The sequence below is a fragment of the Pleurodeles waltl genome, chromosome 8 (genome assembly GCF_031143425.1).
Source record: "Pleurodeles waltl isolate 20211129_DDA chromosome 8, aPleWal1.hap1.20221129, whole genome shotgun sequence".
Lineage (NCBI taxonomy): Eukaryota > Metazoa > Chordata > Amphibia > Caudata > Salamandridae > Pleurodeles > Pleurodeles waltl.
In genome coordinates, this window is record NC_090447.1 from 75,937,799 (window position 1) to 75,958,821 (window position 21,023).

At 46.8% G+C, this 21,023-nt stretch overlaps 1 protein-coding gene across 1 annotated transcript in view; it reads right to left on the minus strand.

Annotated features, from left to right (window-relative positions):
- Positions 1-1,742: 1,742 nt before the first annotated feature.
- CLPB (ClpB family mitochondrial disaggregase) overlaps positions 1,743-21,023 on the minus strand; it is a 1,103,838-nt gene continuing 1,084,557 nt past the window's right edge. Inside the window, exon 16 of the mRNA XM_069203766.1 lies at positions 1,743-3,277. Coding sequence (XP_069059867.1) covers positions 3,032-3,277 — 246 coding nt within the window. The 3' untranslated portion in view covers positions 1,743-3,031. The remainder of the gene's footprint in view (positions 3,278-21,023) is intronic.

Consider the following 21,023-nt stretch of genomic DNA (forward strand, 5'->3'; position numbering starts at 1 on the left):
TGCTCACACATTTACCCAGCACTACTGCCTGGAAGCTACGGACAGAATGGATGCTGCGGTAGGACAAGCAGTCTTACGTAATTTATTTGCATAAGGTGAGCCAATAACCTCTTACCCTCTTTCCTCTATGCACTGTTATAAAGATAATTTTATGTTTATATATCTATGTGTGTATATATATTCATATTTTTATATATATATATATATATATATATATATATATATATATATATTTTTTTTACATAGGTATTATGGTTAACGGTTGATTTGCAAATGTTTATTACCTATATGAGTTCAGATAGCATGCATTATGCACAGGCATACTCTTGGTGTTTCAGAACTCAAACAATTTTCTTACTGCTGGCTATTCGGATTCAAGCATGTGAATCTATGAAAGATACCCCAATACTGGAGAAGAAAATGAGTTACTTACCTGTAACTGTGGTTCTCCAGTATTGGTATCTTTCATAGATTCACATGCGACCCACCCTCCTCCCCATGGAGGCTCACCTCCTTTGGTTGTTTCCGGTAATCTCTAGTGCGGAGAAATCTGAGAGACTGAGCCTCTGTGCTGAGGGTTCTAAAGGGGTGGTCACGCCTGATTGGCTGAATTTTGGGCTCTTTCTAAAGAGGCTGATAGTTCTACAATTGAATGTGTTTTTCCTATTGATTTAAAAAAAAAAAAATCTCTAATTATTGCTTTCTATGTACCGTGGGACTCCCACTTCGACGACGGGGAATGATTCAAGCATGTGAATCTATGAAAGATACCAATACTGGAAAACCACAGTTACAGGTAAGTAACTCATTTTCTTCAAAGATCAGTTTCGCTACTTCGCCATTAAACAATGGAAAAAATGTTACAATCCGAATACAAATATCTGCATCTCTTAGAGATACTCCCCCACCTTAATGAAACACAAAGTAAATTTTGTCGCCAACACCAAATTCGCCCTTCAAAGCACCCACTCTCTCATTAATTCTAGAACACAACTTTCTTTCCACCTTTCTATGACAAATACAGCTGGCACAGGTATATGGCGCTCTCATGACACCCACCCAGCTACCATTGTAACTAACACACATTATGCTACAACTTGTGCTACTGATATACTCTTCTCTGCCACGAAAACCCTGACCTTACAATCTACACTCGGTCGCTATAATGCTAAAACACACACCCATATTATTAGACATCTTATCCCATTCCAGGGCAATATGTGTCCCAACAAATCCCAATAGATGTGCTACTTGTCCTTTTGACTAAGGCTAAATATTTGTTAAAAAAAACAGGTGATAAAATATGCATGCATACTGAAGCACTCTCCCACTCATTCCCCCCCCCCAAAACGCCAAGAATCAAGAGCACTTCTACCTACTCAACCATCAGTCCTTAAACTAGGGAAATGTAATTTTGTTTTGCACCATACTTCAATCCAACTGGTCTAACCTCTATACGACAGTCCTTATTGCTATTTCACACCTCCTCCCATGTATATCTCCACCATTTGCATTCCGTTTTCAAGCAATCTCTGTGAAATTGATGAGAACGCCACTCATACCCCTTTATCCCACAGAAGAAACATGCAATAGCTTATTTCACAATTCCATTTCGAAACCGTTGAGGCTTTGAGGGCCAACTGGTAAAGTATGCTTAGAATCCATTTCAATTGTTAATGCCAACGACTATGACATTGAGTCGAAAACCTTCTACAGAACAATTGCACTTTGTTACACTCCTATACTCTATGAAAGAACATCCCCTCTTTATTTGTAAAACAGAAGCACCTAAGTTGTTTTCTTTGTCTCACTGTGCCAATTTGTAACTATGTTTAAAAGAAATAGAGGGAAAACAAAATGTATACCTCGAACTTTGGAGCAGGTTATGCCTTCTTTGTGAGTCCGGAGGGCTTTGCCCCACTCCTCTTTCCACAACAATCCTACAAAGAACTCACCAACTCTACAATGGTACGGACAGTTGGAACCTGGGAGGCTGAAGGAGCGGAGAAACGAGGAGTGGGATTTTAAGAAAAGTAGGAGAAAGCCTGCTTTGCGAACAAAAGACAATAATAACAAATGTACAAAGTAGTATTAGGAGGAGAGGAGCAATCTGAAGCATAATAATTGAGGTGGGAGAAGTAACAATGCAGGAGAAAAAAGCACTCTTAAAGCTGTAACCTCAAGAAAAAAAGTGATGCGATTAAATGTTACAAGTTTGTTACAACATCGTTACTCAACCATTGAATACAGTGGTAATTGCGACATGGTTTTTAGCTCAATGATTACAGTGGTAATCACAACATTGACTTCGAGGCTTTTAGCTCTATGCTTCCATGCACTATATTTTAGTAAGTGGCACCTTTAGATACAATCCTTTCTATTGCTGGGTGTTTAAGTGTTGCTTTAAAAAGTCCTCCGTGGTTCACACCACGTCAGTCCACGCATTTCTAAATAACTGCTATTCAGTTGGAAGGCAGAACAGCTTCACTATTTCCCTATATGTGCATCACGACAGATTTTTGACAATTGGTTCCGATGCTCCTCTCCCTACATTCCTTTACTATACGTAGTATACTTAGACCTCTTATTTAGGGATCCTAAAGTACATTTGAAGAACATCAGCCTATGGTGAGATTTTTTCCACCCGTGGCCAATGCCTCTCTGATGTTATTCTAAAGGATAACGATTCTGCACATTGACGGTATCAAATGGAAATAGGCATGTTGATAGAAATGTTGACACCAATTTAACTCGATGCAATCGTAAGCGTTAAGAGCAAATATCTCCAGCAAACAGCAGCATTTGACTCATGCTTAAAACAAGAGAACCAAATGAAAGAATTTCAACATCAGGATTTTCATTTTATAAAACAAACGTCAAGACCTGAGAAGATGTGTTTTCTTGCTTTGCCACTTAACATATGCTAAATAAATCTGATGGATAAGCTGTTTTCACATGATGCACCTTCTCGATGACCTGCTTTCAAATGACCCAGTCAGACGGATAAAGTTTTGGTAAAGTCCCTGCAGGCTTAAAAAACAAACTCCATTTCCTCAGGATTGTGAGGGACCATGATGTCCAGTTTCCTGATTTTGCTGTTCTTCTCTACAATTTCGAGCCTCAGTGTGGGTGTCTTCATCTCTTGCTCCGCATCGGGCTCCTTGGCTTTGAGAAGATGTTTGTCAGAATCGTCCACAGTAATGCGCAGGGTGCACCCCCGAGGCAGAAGGTCCTGCTCATAGGCTGCAGCTAGTTGGTTAACAACACGGCGATCAACCTGAGGTGGATAGACAAGGTAGAAAATATAACGTGAACAATGGCCGAGCACACTTATTTCCTTGTACAGACCCAGCAAGTCATCTTTTAGACATTTTAGAGGAAAAAAAGCATTGGGTAACTGTAGGAAGCTCGTGTGTGTTGGGTACGTGGGTACCTAGGGTACTTGCACCTTATACCAGGTCCAGGTATACCCTCTTAGTGAAGTGTAGGCAGTGTCTAGAAGCCAGGCTCTCTAGAGGTAGCTGTGGATGAGCAGCCAAGGCTTATCTAGGAGACATGCAAAACCACTGTACTCACAGAGCACTTACACACATGAAAGAAAGCACTCAGTTGTACAAAAATAAAGGTACTTTATTTTTGGAACACAATACAACAAAATACTAGAAGGGCAACCCTTCATTAGGAGGTAAGTAATACACTAAATATATACACTAGCATTCTGAAATAGACATAGAAAAGGTTAGAAAATAGTGCAATTAGCACTAACAAATGTTGACCCTAGGGGGAGCCCAAATCATATACTAAAGGGGAGTGGGAGTACTAGAAAACCACAGAGGTAAGTAACACAGTACCCCCCACCCCACCCCCACCCCAGTGACAAGGAAAGCAGGAGTAAATCACTGAAAAATCGCCAAACCACCCAAAAGGAAGGAAAAGAAGAAAATAAGACACCCAGACAAGACTGCAAGAAACCAGCAGTGGATGCCTGTAGAGCAGTGGTTCCCAACCTTTTCTCATCTGTGTACCCCAACTTTATCATTACTGGATCCTGGGGACCCCCACTGAATCATTATTGGAGTCTGGGGACCCCCTACTAAGCCATTACTGAAAGCCGGGGACCTAATCTGTTAATTTTAGCTTATTTTCTGAGCAGTCGCGGACCCCCTAAGGAGGCTTCGCGGACCCCCAGGGGTCCCCGGGCCACAGGTTGGGAACCACTGCTGTAGAGGAAGGCCTGTGGAGAGAGGGGACCAAGTCCAAAAGTTACAGTAGAGTCCAGGAGGAGTAGGAGTTACTACCCAGCTGTACTTGCAGGAGTTGGTCGACAGTGAGAAAGAACAGGTCAGCACTGCATCCCTGGAGCTGGAGAAGAGTTCCTAATGGATGCAGAAGATGTCCCACGCTGGAGTGAAGATTGCAGATGAGTGTCGGTGCACAAATTCCACCAACAAGCTTTGGCAAAGACAAACTTGCAGTTAATGAAAAAGTGTTGCTGCTGGAGGACTCGACCAAGGAGGGGGAGTCAGAGTGGACCCTCAGCATCGCAGAGAGTCCACAGGAGCAGATGCAACACCCACAGGAGTCCCACAGGACAGGGACACAGAAGTTGACAAGGAGCCCACATAGCACTACAGAGAGGGATTCCACGCTGCAGGTGAACTATGCAGAGGGCTGAGCTTCACAGGAAGGAGTGCTGGGGACTGGAGCTGCACGTCGCCTGAAGATCCCTTGGAGGAGATGCAAACAAGCCTTGGCAGCTGCAAGAGACGCGGTGCACGGGGTACTGTCCTGCGTGGGAAGGCAAAGGCTTACCTCCACCAAAGTTGGACGGCTGGCAGAGAGGACCAAAGGACTACTTTGGACCACCACCTGTGATGCAGGATCCACGCAGCTCAAGATGAGGGGAGATCCACGCAGCTGGTTGTCGTTGCAGTAGGTGCCTGTGGATACAAGGGAGTGACTCCTTCAGTCCAAGGGAGATTCCTCTTTTCTTCTTGTGCAGACTGAAGAGTTGCTGTCTTTTGAGGATGCATGGCCAGGGAAATGTTGCAAAGCTGGCAGGAGCCGTAGAAACAAAGTTGCAGAAGAGTCTTCTTCATTGATTGCAGGCGGGTCCAGTTGCAGTTCCTGTGGCCAGAAGTCAAAGGGGAGGTTGTAGAGGAATCCTGCTGGAGTCTTGCAAGCCAAATCTGAGAACCCACCCAAAAGAGAGACCCTAAATAGCACTGAAAGGGGGTGAGTCCCTGAACCGGTGTGGAATGGTTTATACCCTGAGGGTACCAAATGTGCTCTTCAAAGCATACCAGTGGCTTGGGGAGACTACCCCTACAGTGCCAGTCACACCTATTTCCAAAGGGAGTGGGTGTTACCTCTCTCCCCCAAAGGAAAGCCTTTCTTCTGCCTTCCTGGGCTTGATCGGATCAAGCAGTAGGTGGGCAGAAACCTGACTGAGGGGTGGCAGCAGCTTGGGCTGTCTGGAAAACCCCGTAAGACTGGTGGTAGCAATGCTGGGGGTCCTCTCAGGAGCCCCCAGAGTGCATGGGATCATACTTCCAATACTTGCAACAGTATTGGGGTTATGATTCCAACATGTTTGATATCAAACATGCCCAGGTTCGGAGTTACCATTATGTAGCTGGACATAAGTAGTGACCTATGTCCAGTACACGCGTAAAATGGCATCCCGCTCTCACAAAGTCCAGGAAAAAGGATCTGGAGTTTGTGGGCGCATCTCTGTTAGTGCAGGGGTCCCCTCACACACAGGTACCTGCACCCTGCCCTCTGGGCCTAGAGGGCCTACCATAGAGGTGACTTACAGTGACCCGGTGCAAAAATGGGTGCATGCACCCGTTTCACGCAGACTACAATGGCAGGCCTGCAGAACCCTTTACATGGGCTCCCTATGGGTGGCAAAATAACTGCTGCAGCCCGTAGGATTCCCCTGGTACCCCAATGCCCTGGGTACCTAGGTACCATATACTAGGGACTTACATAAGGGGACCAGTATGCCAATTGTGGGGAGAAAAAGATACAGTTAGCATAAATTTACAGGAGAGAGCATAACTACTAGGGTCCTGGTTAGTAGGATCCCAGTAGATACCACACACTGACAACAGGCAGAAAATGGGGGTAACTATGCCAAGAAAGAGGCTACTTTCCTACAGTAACTAAGAGGGTTAAGTTAAAATGTGAACAGCAGAAGAAGATGGCCATGAACTAGATAAAGTGATTCTGAGAGTTCAGGACCCAACTCTTGGTTAAAAGTGAGGTTCAGGGAGGGCGTGGTCAAGATGGCGCCCATGTAGGAGCAACCTACAGGAGCTCTGCTGCCCAGGCACGGAACTAGGGCTGTCCCAGGCGTGGCAGACACTACCCAGGGCCAAAAAGCAGTGGGGTAAGCTCGCTATCTGCCACAGTCCCAGGGAGGCCTGTGCGCCGCTGCTGGAATGGGCAGATGATGGAGGCCTACGGAGCGACGGACGTGGCACTCCCAGATGGTGGCCGCGACTAGGCTTGCGACAGAGGGCCGAGATGAATGAACGGAGGCCCCAGAGTGGCGCATGATCCCCGAGAGGCGAAGGCTAGTCGAGCGGGCTACCGATGAATGAAGAGTGCAGGGGACAGCTGTAGTAGCTAAGGCGACACCTAAGGGGATGTGAAGAAGACGGGTAGGCGCAAACCCTTGGAGGATCGGCATCACACAGTGGATCAGCACATGGCCTTGGGGTCTCTGCCTGCAGAGCGTCGGATAACCCACCGACTGCCCAGAGAGACTGGTGGTGTTCAGGGTGAGTGACTGGAGGTCCTAGAAAGGGGAGGAGGACTCAAATCGGCGATGCCTAACGGAGAAGGACCAGGTGGAGGTCCAGAGTGCAGCGGGCAGTGCACATGATGGTTTAACACTTGGACTATGAGACGAGATCCGCTGCTGAATGGGGGTGACACGGAGTGGTCTGCATAGTATCACTTGCTGGAGGGATGAGCTGACAATTGTGGCTCCGGGGTCCAGTCGTATCGGCCCAGGGGACTGCAGGAACTGGCAGAGGACACCCGGAGCTAATACAGTGGAACTGGAGGGTTGGAGGCTGAGGCCCCAACCCCTGGAACAGATTCAGCTGTGACAGTGAATGCAAGGGTGACGGTGGAAGCGGTTCCTGGCTGCAGATGCTGAGAGCAATAGACAGTAGGCCACAGACACTCAGTGAGGTGGTGACCGCGCGTTGGCGCTCATTACCTTTTTGTGCCTTCTCCCTCTGGCATGAGGGTCATCCTGGACTTGGCGATAGCATCTCATCGCAATACAAAAAAAGGATGTCCCTCTTAAAGAACTATTTGCTAAAACCCCAGCAAAGAAAGCAGACCAACACAAAGATACTACCACGGGAGACAGAGGAGGCGACAAAACTAGAGAAAGAGGCTGCAGCTGTCACATGGGCCTTCTTGGAGCAGCTGTTTTGGAGTTCTCAGAGACGACTTTGCCACACTTAACCAAGAAACAGCCACAGAGGTGAACGATCTGAGGATAGATGTTGGAGACTTAGGCCAAAGAGGGGACTCACTGGAACAAACGCATGAATCTTGTGAGGAGGAATTGGAAGCACACTACCGAGAGCTGCTTGAGCTGCGGGACACAAACTTAGCAATGCAATATCACCTGGAAGATTTGGAGACCAGTTCTCGATGCTCCAACATCAGAATTAAAGGGGTACCCTCGCAAGCAATATCTGGGAGTTTGGACGAGTTTGTGATCCCTCTCTTTAATCATGTGGCCCCAGAACACAAAGAACAAAATATACAGCTGGAATGCATCCATAGTGCAGGGTGACCCGCTCGATCCCTGGGCCAGCCACAGGATGTTCTGACTTGTCTGCGCTACTATAAACAAAAGGAAATAATCCTGGCTTCTTTTAGACACAAGTCCACATTGGACTTTGAGGGCTTCAAGATAGGGATCTACCAAGACCTCTCCATAATGATATTACAGTGCCGCTGAACCCTCAGACCCCTAATGAACTTCCTCCGCGAGAAGGGGATCCGATATAGATGGGGTCACCCCTTTCGCATTCAATTTGTCTGGAACAAGGAAACGCAGAGCGTCCAAACCATATCAGAGACTCAAGCCCTTATGGACATACCTCCCTTCTCTGAGGAATCTTCTTCACAACCTGCAGAACAAGAGCTAGAGACCCTAACGGGACATGTAGACGACGACATATACTGCGTATGGGAAAAGGGAAAGTAAGCAAGCCTATGGAGACCGAGAGCCACAAAGAAAGGGCGGCGCTTCTGCAGCAACTTCAGCTACATGGAAATGTATCGGATGCTGACAGTGACCACTGAGACCTTTAGGTCCCCACACCGTTCCCTGCCAGTATTGACGATACAGCGGGCGCCTGTGGGGGAGATGCTGCCTCTTTACTATACCGTCATTGGGCTTCGCTATAGATGGCACTGCTGGCAGGGGAGCTCCCATCCCTTGAGAACTGGTGTGGAAGACGGAGACTTCATCCCACGAGTTTGAGTATTGATGCTCCCAGGCGGGGGAGCAGTTTTGTTTCTGTGTTCTATGTTTAACCCCTCATTTATTCCCTTTGCCCACTGTACAGCATTAATATGTATGGTGGGTGGCATGCTAGGGGCCTGGTGGATATACAAAGGCCTGGGGACCTTCATTAGCTTACTCCTACCATGAAGTTATGATTCATATACCCAGTCTTAATGTCAGGGGCCTAAACTCCCCTGTGAAACGGCTGGCCCTTCTTTAGCAGATCAGGGCAACCAAATGTGATATTTGTCTTATTCAGGAAAAGCACTTACTGAGGGTTGGTTAGAAAAGACTGCATTCACGCTGGTTTGACAGCCAATATTTTTCATCCAGGCTGGGGAAAAAAGCAGGGATAGCAATCCTGTTGGCAACACACTTTCCGGGGAAGGTGATACAGGCCCACACAAAAATACCAGGGAGACTTCTAACTCTGCGCATTGATTTGAAGGGGTATAGATTAGCAGTTGCTAATGTCTACGGCCCAAATGATCAACAAGAATTAATCCTTTGTGAGGCACTGGGCCGAGTGTTTACCTCCCCAGACTTGGATATTCTAGTTGGGGGGATTTTAATAGTATAAGACACACAAATGGACAGATCCATGCAAAGAACGGGGCACACCTGCGTGCTGTCAACCTTTTAGAGGATGGCTGGATGACATACCCAGCACAGAGGGAATACACCCCTTTCTCTTCAGTACACCACACGTACGCGCACAGAGACTTCTTTTTAATGTCACCTCATATCACTGAGGCAACAACTGTAGTAGGCACTGGTGTAGCTGCCCTGTCTGATTATGCACCTATTACCTTGCAGTTTGCGCCCCCCCCCCATTAGTTCACTGCCTCCACAAACATGGCACCTCAATAATCAGCTCCTCACAGATGATGACACAAATACAGAAATTAAGACAACCATAGAGATTTTGTTAGCTATAAATGATACTCACAATATGACTGCTACATTAATTTGTGAGACCCTGAAGGCGGTGGTAAGGAAGCAATTCATAGCTATTGCGGCATTTCTCCATTCCGATAGGTGTATTTAACGCACACAACTGGAAACTGCAATCTAGGATCGGAAATGAAACCTAAAACCATGGGTACCCTGGCGATAAGGCGACAACTGAATGTGACCCGCAAGCAACTGAGGGCACTTGACATGGGAAGGGCGAAATACGCTTTGCTACGGACAAAGCAAAAATACTATGCTCGGGGGAGGGGAGATGTGAGGGTGTACAAAGCAGGGCACCTACTGGCTCAGCATCTCCGATCGATAATAGAGGGAGTGACTGAGTTGGAATCGGCAGCAGGTGAGGTGATTCAACTAGCCTAACAGATTGCAGTGGAATTTGCTGATTTTTATACTGCCCTTTACTTTGCTGAAGAGGTGACGGATGACAGCGTAGAAGCATTTCGGGCCAGTCTCCTTTTCTAGGGTCCCGCTGGAAAGTACTCTGTGTCTAGACAAGGACCTTACACCTGCTTAAGTACTACAGGGAGTGCAGAATTATTAGGCAAGTTGTATTTTTGAGGATTAATTTTATTATTGAACAACAACCATGTTCTCAATGAACCCAAAAAACTCATTAATATCAAAGCTGAATATTTTTGGAAGTAGTTTTTAGTTTGTTTTTAGTTTTAGCTATGTTAGGGGGATATCTGTGTGTGCAGGTGACTATTACTGTGCATAATTATTAGGCAACTTAACAAAAAAAAAATATATACCCATTTCAATTATTTATTATTACCAGTGAAACCAATATAACATCTCAACATTCACAAATATACATTTCTGACATTCAAAAACAAAACAAAAACAAATCAGTGACCAATATAGCCACCTTTCTTTGCAAGGACACTCAAAAGCCTGCCATCCATGGATTATGTCAGTGTTTTGATCTGTTCACCATCAACATTGCGTGCAGCAGCAACCACAGCCTCCCAGACACTGTTCAGAGAGGTGTACTGTTTTCCCTCCTTGTAAATCTCACATTTGATGATGGACCACAGGTTCTCAATGGGGTTCAGATCAGGTGAACTAGGAGGCCATGTCATTAGATTTCCTTCTTTTATACCCTTTCTTGCCAGCCATGCTGTGGAGTACTTGGACGCGTGTGATGGAGCATTGTCCTGCATGAAAATCATGTTTTTCTTGAAGGATGCAGACTTCTTCCTGTACCACTGCTTGAAGAAGGTGTCTTCCAGGAACTGGCAGTAGGACTGGGAGTTGAGCTTGACTCCACCCTCAACCCGAAAAGGCCCCACAAGCTCATCTTTGATGATACCAGCCCAAACCAGTACTCCACCTCCACCTTGCTGGCGTCTGAGTCGGACTGGAGCTCTCTGCCCTTTACCAATCCAGCCACTGGCCCATCCATCTGGCCCATCAAGACTCACTCTCATTTCATCAGTCCATAAAACCTTAGAAAAATCAGTCTTGAGATATTTCTTGGCCCAGTCTTGACGTTTCAGCTTGTGTGTCTTGTTCAGTGGTGGTCGTCTTTCAGCCTTTCTTACCTTGGCCATGTCTCTGAGTATTGCACACCTTGTGCTTTTGGGCACTCCAGTGATGTTGCAGCTCTGAAATATGGCCAAACTGGTGGCAAGTGGCATCGTGGCAGCTGCACGCTTGACTTTTCTCAGTTCATGGGCAGTTATTTTGCGCCTTGGTTTTTCCACACGCTTCTTGCGACCCTGTTGACTATTTTGAATGAAACGCTTGATTGTTCGATGATCACGCTTCAGAAGCTTTGCAATTTTAAGAGTGCTGCATCCCTCTGCAAGATATCTCACTATTTTTGACTTTTCTGAGCCTGTCAAGTCCTTCTTTTGACACATTTTGCCAAAGGAAAGGAAGTTGCCTAATAATTATGCACACCTGATATAGGGTGTTGATGTCATTAGACCACACCCCTTCTCATTACAGAGATGCACATCACCTAATATGCTTAATTGGTAGTAGGCTTTCGAGCCTATACAGCTTGGAGTAAGACAACATGCATAAAGAGGATGATGTGGTCAAAATACTCATTTGCCTAATAATTCTGCACTCCCTGTAATGGCCATATAACATCTTAAGCTGGGCAAAGCCCCTGTTCATGACTGCCTTAATGTAGAGTTTTATAGAGATTTTGGGACACTACTGGCCGCAGTATTGGTGCGGCTACATAATGAATTTAGCGCCATGGGATTTCTTGCCCCTACCATGCAGATGGCAACAATCACGGTTATCCCTAAAGAAGAGAAGGACCCCAGACACTGCTCCTCTTACCGCCTCATATCTCTCCTACCGGTATACACAAAAATCTTCACAGGCATTTAATAGACTGGCTCCCTTCATGCAAGGCCTGGTAGATCCTGAACAGCCCGGATTTATAAGCAAAAGGTGTTGTAGTGACAGTACCATATGTCTATGTCATCTCTTAGACAAGACACAGCAAACTGGCACCCCTATGCTTCTCCTGTCCATTGACGTGGAGAAGGCGTTTGATCAGGTTCACTGGTCATTCCTTAAGGCTGTGCTGGCAAGCTATGGGCTGGGGCCACGCTTCCGCCATTGGGTTCAATGTAGCTATGCATCGCCCAGGGGGATGGTATGAGTGAACGGCCTTCTATTCCGTCCCTTTCCCATAACTAGGGGCACAAAGCAGGGATGCCCTCACTCGCCTTTACTGTTTGCTCTATATATGGAGCCATTGGCTGAACACATCCGTCAACACCCCAGGATCTTTGGTATTAGAATGAGCGGACGGGGACACACAAGATAGCTCTTTATGCAGACAATGTACTGCTCTACTTGACAGAACTGCAGGTGTCTTTATCTGCAGTCCTTGAGGAGTTCACAGCATTTGGGACAGTTTCAGGATTTAAGACTAACCTACAAAAATCATTCATTTTTAACTTAAACATCCCAGAGGCAGAGGTGACAACCCTAAAGCCAGCCTTTCCTTTTACATTGGCAGCACAGGCAGTGAAATACTTGGGACTGCAGATCCTTTCTATTCCTATGTCAACAGCAGCCTACAATTATGTGGGGATTGCAGCAAGGGTGCGACTGGACCTGTCTCTGCGGAAGGCATACAGCCTTTCCTGGCTAGGCAGACTAGCAGTGGTCAAGATGACACTACTGTCCAAAATATTATGTGCCATGCAAGCACTGCCACTACCTCCTCCGCCCGAGTCCTGGATAAGATGCAGAACTTGATATAGGAATTCCTGTTGGACGGCAGAAAGGCGAGAATGTCGAAAGCGCAGGCATATTTACCCCAGGCAGAGGGTGGACTGGGGGTACCACACCTGATCAGCTATTATCACACAGCACAACTGCACTATATAGTAGAGTGGTCTTGCCAAACCACAGATAAGCACTGGTGCTTTATTGACCAAGCAGTAGCCGGGGCTCATATATGGAAAATACGACGGCTGCCGAAGTGCCACCGGCCACCTGGGGAGTACATTTCACAGGTACTGCAGGTTACAGTGGGGGTATGGGACATAATACAAACACAGAACGTTCTTTATACTCCTCTCTCCCCCCAGACACCAATCATAGGAAACCCAGACTTCACCCCTGTATTGGCAGATGCGGCCTATGACATGTGGCAAGCAGCTAATTGTAAACAAATCGGAAACCTCTAGGACGTGGATGGTCTTTGGAATTCTCCCAACTCCAGGCAGACTTTGGATTGCCGTCCAAGACACACTGGCAATACCTATCAGTCCCACACTGGGTAACTCTCCCCTTAGGCAGCCCCATGTGCTGTTTGAGAGGTGGCTCCTCACCCACACCTCAGACAAACGTCTTCTGTCAGACATATATCGTTTTTTCTCACACCAGACACACTACTCAGAACACCCGCTAGAGGTAGATGGGAGGCTGAGTGTGAACGCACATTCACGGACAGAGTGACGTGACGTTCTGCATCGTGATCGTGTATCAGATTGTAATGTCTCCAGTAAGGAGATGTCCACTACTGGTACTACACACCAGCAAAGGTTGCACACTGGAAACGAGGCACCAACAACGTGCTGGAGACAATGTGGGCAAATAGGTACTCTTACACACATTCTGTGGCAATGCCCTAAAATAGGTGCCTTTTGGGTAGATTTACTGGACTCCATAGATGACATGTATGATACTAAAATTCCACGCTTTCCTAGCTATGTACTATTAGGACTCCCACACCCATAAACATACCCGCTGAGGTCTGTCCGAGGCAGGGCCATCATGTTGGCGTTGGGGGTGGCTAAACAACTCGTACTTTCCTGCTGGAGCAAGGACTCGATCCCCACGTTTACAGAATGGCTTCACAAAATGTGGGATCTGATGGGCATGGAGAAACTGACGGCCACTGCAACATCCTCTCCACTTTTTGACAAAACGTGGAGCCCCTGCATTCACTATCTAGCGGAGAAGTTTTGCGAATTGACATGTCCTGTGTATATGCGCATTCTTCGACTGACACATAGGGAGAGGAGTCAGATCATATACCATGGTGACTAAGGGCAGATAGATGGTTGGCCAAGTAACAGACAGGCCTTTCCCTACCCGGCTCTGGCCCTAATAGCCCTAAATGTTATGATAGTCATCACTGTGTTCTAAACAGTTAATTTCCCTAACCTAGGTTGATATGTTTTTTTCTTCTGTGTATTGCACATTGCTGAATTAATGCCACCGGCTTCTACATGTAGGTGGAACATGCTGTATGTGTTGTTTTCATGCATATATTAAACCTAAAAAGTGAGGTTCAGATTCAAAGAACACCACTTCACCAGTGCTAAGTATCTTTCCCTGGGCTAATAAACAGAAACATACCGTAGAACCCAAAGCTAAGGGGCTGCCTCCAGGTTAACCCACCAAATTCCCTCAAAACCCTACTTGAGAGATAAGGAGTTACCCAACAGGAAGTAAGCCAAGTGACAAAGCTTTAATCAAGTGAATTCCAATTTCAAAATTAGAAATCATTTCTACTTGGTATTCGGACCAATAATTATGATGAAGTGATGTATGATCAGGAATACTACATTGCCTTGAAAAAGCCCCTGGTGGAATTATCGTAAGGGGCGAAACACGTGTCGGCTGCTGCAATTTGTTCTACACTCTTGGATTTCATTGGATTCACTTGACTACAACTTTGTCACTTGGCTTACTTCCTGTACTTTATGAAGTTCGAATTAAAGATGATTCTGACTCAATTGGTGAACGTGGGTTCTCATCTCTTTACTTGAGTTGGAATATTTGAAAGGTAACTGTGAGAAACTCGAGACCCATATGCAAAACAAATGTGCAGCAATCTGTAAAATGCAAGAGTAGCAAAACACTGCTGATGGTATCTTCAGGGAACACCATCTCATTTCAGGACACCCACTTTACTTGTGGGTCTTTAACTTTACACAATGGTTTTAATACATCGTTATTGACTTTAATGAAAATATACAGACGGGTTGATGCTCAGCTGCCTCCTGATTAGAAGAACAAGTTACTTACCTTCTGTAACAACTTATATGGTAGTAAGACTATGTAGCTGCACATTCTTTACCTTATAATAGTCCCAAAATCCCAAAAATGTGCGTGAGCAGTACCCCTACACGCTGGTAGGTGGCGATGTTCAGCTCCGCGTGGCATCCTCCACACCGGAAGTGACGTGCACGGTGCCTATATAAGCGCCATCCCATCACACTGACATCAGTTTCTTTTCACGACTTTCCACGCCAGAAGCGCTGAGCCACAAAGAACACTGACCACTAGTGCGTTAGAACTAGGACCCTTAAAATGGAAGCAATCCTTTGCTTCTAAATCCATTTGCAGAGGGAGGAGGATGAGAGAGTCGGTAAGGTATCTGCGGCTAAATAGAGTCTCTACAAAGGCAAGTAACTTGTTAATCTGATAGAGACTTCTAACCGCAGATTCCCTACCCAAGCAATAACTCCCCTAAGGTGGGGCTGCGATTTGGACTGGACTAGAGAATCCTGTAGGCCTTTCATTTTTTGGCTCTGACATGCTCCACAATGAGTTGATCATCCACCCAGAACTCTTGTGTAGTCAAGGTAGAACAACAGCGCTCTTTTTGGGTCCAGCTGATTGAGTCGCCTCCTTCTTTAGAGGAGTGAGACGGAGCCTAACAGGTAGACAAAGTGTCTGACTAACATCAAACAAAGTTACCCCCTCTGAGTAGGAAGGATGCTCTACCATGAAGGACCACTTTGTTTGGGTAGATGGTAAGATACGGAGGCTGAGATGCATGTAGCTCACTGACCCTCCGGTCAGATGTTAACTCCAATAGGGAGGCCAGTTTTATGGTAAGGAGCCGGAGAGGGCAGTTGTGTAATGGCTTTAAGTGAGCACACATCAAAAAATGGGAGAATTAAGTGGAGGTCCCACTGCAGCATAATGAAAGGAGATGGTGGAAACATGCTGAAGACCTTTGAGAAACCTTTTTACTATAGGGGACTTAAAAAGGGTTGGCTAATCTGGCATCAGCAAAAATGCTGATATGGCAGATAATTAACTTTTCAACGTGCCCAAAGCAGGCACTGCTGGACTAGGGTAAAAATAAACAAAATAACCTGGGAAAGGGGTGCAGGTAGAGGGTCAACTTGTTTATCTGTACACCATGCTACAAACTTGCTACTGTGGCAGGCATATATCACCTTGGAAGAGAGATGCTTAGTTGCCAAGATAACACTTTAGATGGAAGGTCGAAAGCTGTCAACTGTCGTTGTTCACTCTCCACGCATGAGGGCGAAGTGTTTTCAGACTCGGACGCATAACCCTGCCCTGCATCTGAGACAGAATATCCTCCCGAAGAGACAGCCTTATCAGAGGACCGCGGTCATGCTCAACAGCTCAGGATACCAAACTCTCTGTCCCTAATACGGAGCCACAAGAATGACTTGGGCCTGGTCATTGCTGATCTTCTTGAGAACTCTGGGCCGGAGTGGTTTAGGCAGAAAGGTGTAGAGGTAGTCTGACCTACGTTCGAGACAAAAAGAGTTCAGAGTGAGAACAGCTTTGGAAACTCCAACATGCAAAACTGCTAACATTGCTCGTTCTCGACAGAAGCAAACAGATCCAAACAAGACTCTCCTCATTGCTTGGAAGACAGCTTGTGCCATCTTCGCATGGAAACACCATTGGTGATCCGCTAGGCATCTATGGCTAAGTTTGTCTGCCCTAGCATTCAGAAAGCTGCCAGGTGTTGGACCACCAGTGTTATGCCATGACGTTCCAGCTATGTCCAGAGGGGCAGTGCCTCTTGACAAAAGGTCCATGACCCCACCCTGCCCTCTTTTTTGCAATACCACAGGGAGGTGGTGTTGTCCGTGAACACCTGTACCAGCCTTTCCCAGGCTGAAGGAAGAAAGGCCTTCAATCCCAGCTGATTGCTTGGAGTTCTAAAAGGTTGATGTGGACTCTGGATTCTGCTGGAGAGCAGAGTCCTCTGATTGCCACCTTTCCCAGATGGCCGCCCCAGCCCAGAAGAGACGCATGTATCACAATAGTCAACTCTGGTTGGAAAAGAGAGATGAGTCTTGACCTAATTGTGGTTCATAAGCCACCACTACAGGTCTTTTTCGCAGTTACCTCCAATATCTGGACCACTTCAGAGAGATTTCCCTGATGCTGTGCCCATTAGAATTTCAGGTCCACTGCAGAGCCCTCATATGTTGATGGGCATGCATCACCAGCAGGTGCAGGAGGCCATGAGGCCAACAGATAGTCAGTTTCACTCCAGGCCGAAAACATCAGTATCATAGCCTGAAGGACAAGTTACTTACCTTCGGTAATGCCTTATTTGGTAGAGACAATATCTAGTTGTAGATTCCTTACCTTAGAATTTCCCCCAGGCGTCAGTCTGGATCTGGAGATTTTTCTCGAGCAGTACCCCCGAGTGCTATTAGGTGCCGTCGATCGGCTCTGCATCCATCATCAGCATCATCTGCGATGGATATGACATCGCTGGTCACCTATAGGCGCCACCCCGGTGCACTGATGTCAGTTTTATTTCACGACTTTCCACACCAGAAGCGCACACCCATGAAGAACACTGGCCAATGGTACGTCAAAACTAAGGCCCTGAAAGGGAGTCCCTGTCCCTAGAAATTAGTTAGCAGAATGAGGAGTATGGGTGGGTTGGTATGGAATCTGCAACTAGATATTGCCCATACCAGATAAGATGTTACCAAAGGTAAGTAACTTGTCCATATGATAGAGACATCTAGTTGCAGATTCCTTGCCTCTGAATGGATATCCTAGCAATAACATCCCCGGATGTGGGTCTGCAAACTAAGATCATACTAGAAAGTTCTGCAGGACCCAATGGGCAAAGTGCCCCTCCCTAAGGACCTGACTGTCCAGGCAGCAGTGTTTGGTAAATGTGTGTAGAGATTTCCACGTTGTTGCCAGGCAGATGTCAAGGACTGGAACTCTGCATGCTAATGCACAGGTCGCAGCACTGGCTCTGATGGAATGAGCATGCAAGGGGGGTCGCTTCTTAGCCAATGAATAGCACACTTTAAAGCGGAGTATGGCCCATCGGTAGATGGTCTGCTTCTGGACTGCCTGACCTTTCTTCGCACCTACATAACCAACAAAGAGTTGATCATCCACCTGGAACTCTTATACGATCAAGGTGGAATGCCAACACTCTTTTTGGGTCCAGGTGGTGGAGTCTCTACTCTTCCTTAGAAGGATGTGGGGGTGCATAAAAAGTAGGCAAGGTGATGGATTGGCCTTCATGAAAGAGGGTGACCACTTTTGGCAAAAAGGAAGCCCTAGTGTGGAACACCACTGTATGAAACCACCCTTTTTTGGGCATGGTTAGCCCCCATTTGTGCCTGGTATCTGATGTGATTTTGACTAAAACTGCATGGCTAAACCACATCCCCATTCCCCAGCTCTCTTTCCCTAAAATGTAAAGTTGTTTCTCTCAATTGGCACAACCTTTAACATTCTCCGTAAGTCCTGAGTAAATGATACCCCTGGTACGTGGGGCCTCGGTACTAAGGAAGGCCTCAACGGGTGCAGCATGAACTGTGCCACCTCAGGAACCTCTCACTAAATGCATACGCTGCTGCTGTTGCAGACTGTATTTCTTGGTGCATACAAAAGTGAAAACATGACCTATCACACCACCCCGTGTGCCAGGTCCCCTACCACTGCATGGGATATTTGTAAGACACCCTACAAAAGGTTTTCAGCCATAGGTCAGGGTGCATTATATCACATGTGAGGACATATCTGCAGGAGTGGATATGCCCCTGCTATGTCTTTGTGATTCAGAGACATAGTAAGTGGACAGGGGAGACATTTTAAGTACATGTGCTGGATCCTAGTAAATGTGAATTCCCCAGCTACATGAGGGCTTCTCTGAACATAGGGATGTTTTGTATCAAACATCTTGTATTAATAAACCAACACTGAATCTAGTGATGGATTTATTAATACCTGCACCCAGAGGGCACCTTATAGGGGCGCCTGAAAACCTACCTGACTGCTAGTGTGTTGACTGATTTGCCTAAACCAGGACAGCCACCCTAGACGGGCTGCTGACCTCCAGAGGTGAGAGCCAGCACTCTAGGAGGTAAGGAACAAAGCCTGCTCTGGGCAGAAGTGTTATCACCTTTTCCAGGCAGGATAGACATTCCAGGGCGGGAAGCTTCAAAGGACCAGCCGGCTTTGTTATGCAAACCAGGTCTCTCCAGATGGTGGAGAAGACCACCCCGCTGTCCTGACTCCACTTCTTGGCGGCAAGACAGGCAGGAAAGAAGATTAGGAGGTGTGCCCACATCCTGCCAGTCCCACCTCTATGGTGGACGAGCTAATGTGTACACCACTTTTCAAATTACTCCATCTTGTTTTTGGACGGAATTAACATTCTAGGGTCAGGATTATGTCCACTCCCCAGCGGAAGTGGAGCCAGCGTCTTACAACCACTTTGTCAGGATAGATGGAAAGGTAAGGCGGGTTAGATGACAAAGCCTGCAGTTCACTCACCCTGCAGGCAAATGTAATGTCCACGAGGAAAGCTGTTTTTAATGTTAGAAGCCTGAGAGGACAGTTGTGAAGAGGCTCAAAAAGAGCGCACTTTAGCTATGTCAGAATCAAATTCAAATCCCATAGGGGCATAATGAATGGGGATGGAGGAAACATATGGGTAAGAGGCTTAAGTAATCTATTAACAATATGAGACTTAAAAAGAAGGTTCATCAGGCAACCTGAAACACACAGAGATAGCATATAAATAACCTTTTAGAGTGCCCATAGCAGAGCCCTGCTGGGCCAGAGAAGGGATAAACGACAGGAACTCAGAGAAAGGGGCATAGAGGGGGTCAACAAACTTGTCTGTGCACCATGCCACAAATTTCTTCCGACAGGCGTATACTGTTTTGGTGGAGGGACGCCTGGCTGCCAAGATAAAGTTACAGTCTTTGTGCAGAGGGTCAGAAGTTCACAACTGCCGCCACTAATCTCCAACCAATAAGACATGACAGGGCAGGCTGGGGTGGAGAACCTTTCTCTGGTGCTGCGACAGAAGTTCCTCCCGAAGGGGCAGTCTGAATGGAGGATCCATGGCCAGGCTCAATAGTCCAGGATACCAGACTCTTCAAGCCCAGTCCGGAGCCACAAAGATTACTTGGGCCCAGTTGTTCTTGATCTTCTTTAGAACTCTGGGAAGAAGTGGAAGGGTGGAAGGACATTCAGGAGGCCTGCGTTCCACTCGACACAAAAAGCGTTGCAGAGCGATTGTCACCTTGGAAACTCCAATGTGCAATACTGCTGACATCGCACGTTCTCCGCGTAGGCAAACAGATCTAACAAAAGCTCTCCCCACTGCAGAAAGAGTCCTTGTACCACCTCCAGATGGAGATACTATTCGTGATCGACTAAGCATTGTAGGCTGAGTTTGTACGCTCTGACTTTCAAAGAGTCCACCAAATGTTGAACCATCAGGGAAATGCCCTGATATTCCAACCATGTCCAGAGGCATAAAGCCTCTTGACAAGGGTCCACGACCCTACTCTGCCCTGCTTGCTGCAGTACCACATGGCCGTGGTGGTGTCTGTGAACACCTGCATTTTCTGCCCTGTGAGAGAGGGAAGAAATGCTTTCAATGCTAGTCTGATTGACTGAGCTCCCACAGGTTGATGTGGAGTCCGGACTCCGCTGGAGACCAGATGCCTCTGATCACCACCTCTCCTACATGGCCGCCCCATCCCAGGAGTAACACATCTATCACTACTGTCAGATCTGGTTGGGGGAGGAAGCTGTCTCTGGCCCAATTGTGGTTTGTTAGCCACCAATGCATATCTCACACAGTTCCCTACGAGATCTGGACCATGACGGAGAGATTCCCCTGATGCTGCGCCCCCCTGGAATGTCAGGTCTCACTGAGAGTCTCCATATGCCATACAGTCACCAACAGGATGCAGGAGGCCATGAGGCCCGGCAGCCTCAGAGTCATTCTCACTGAACT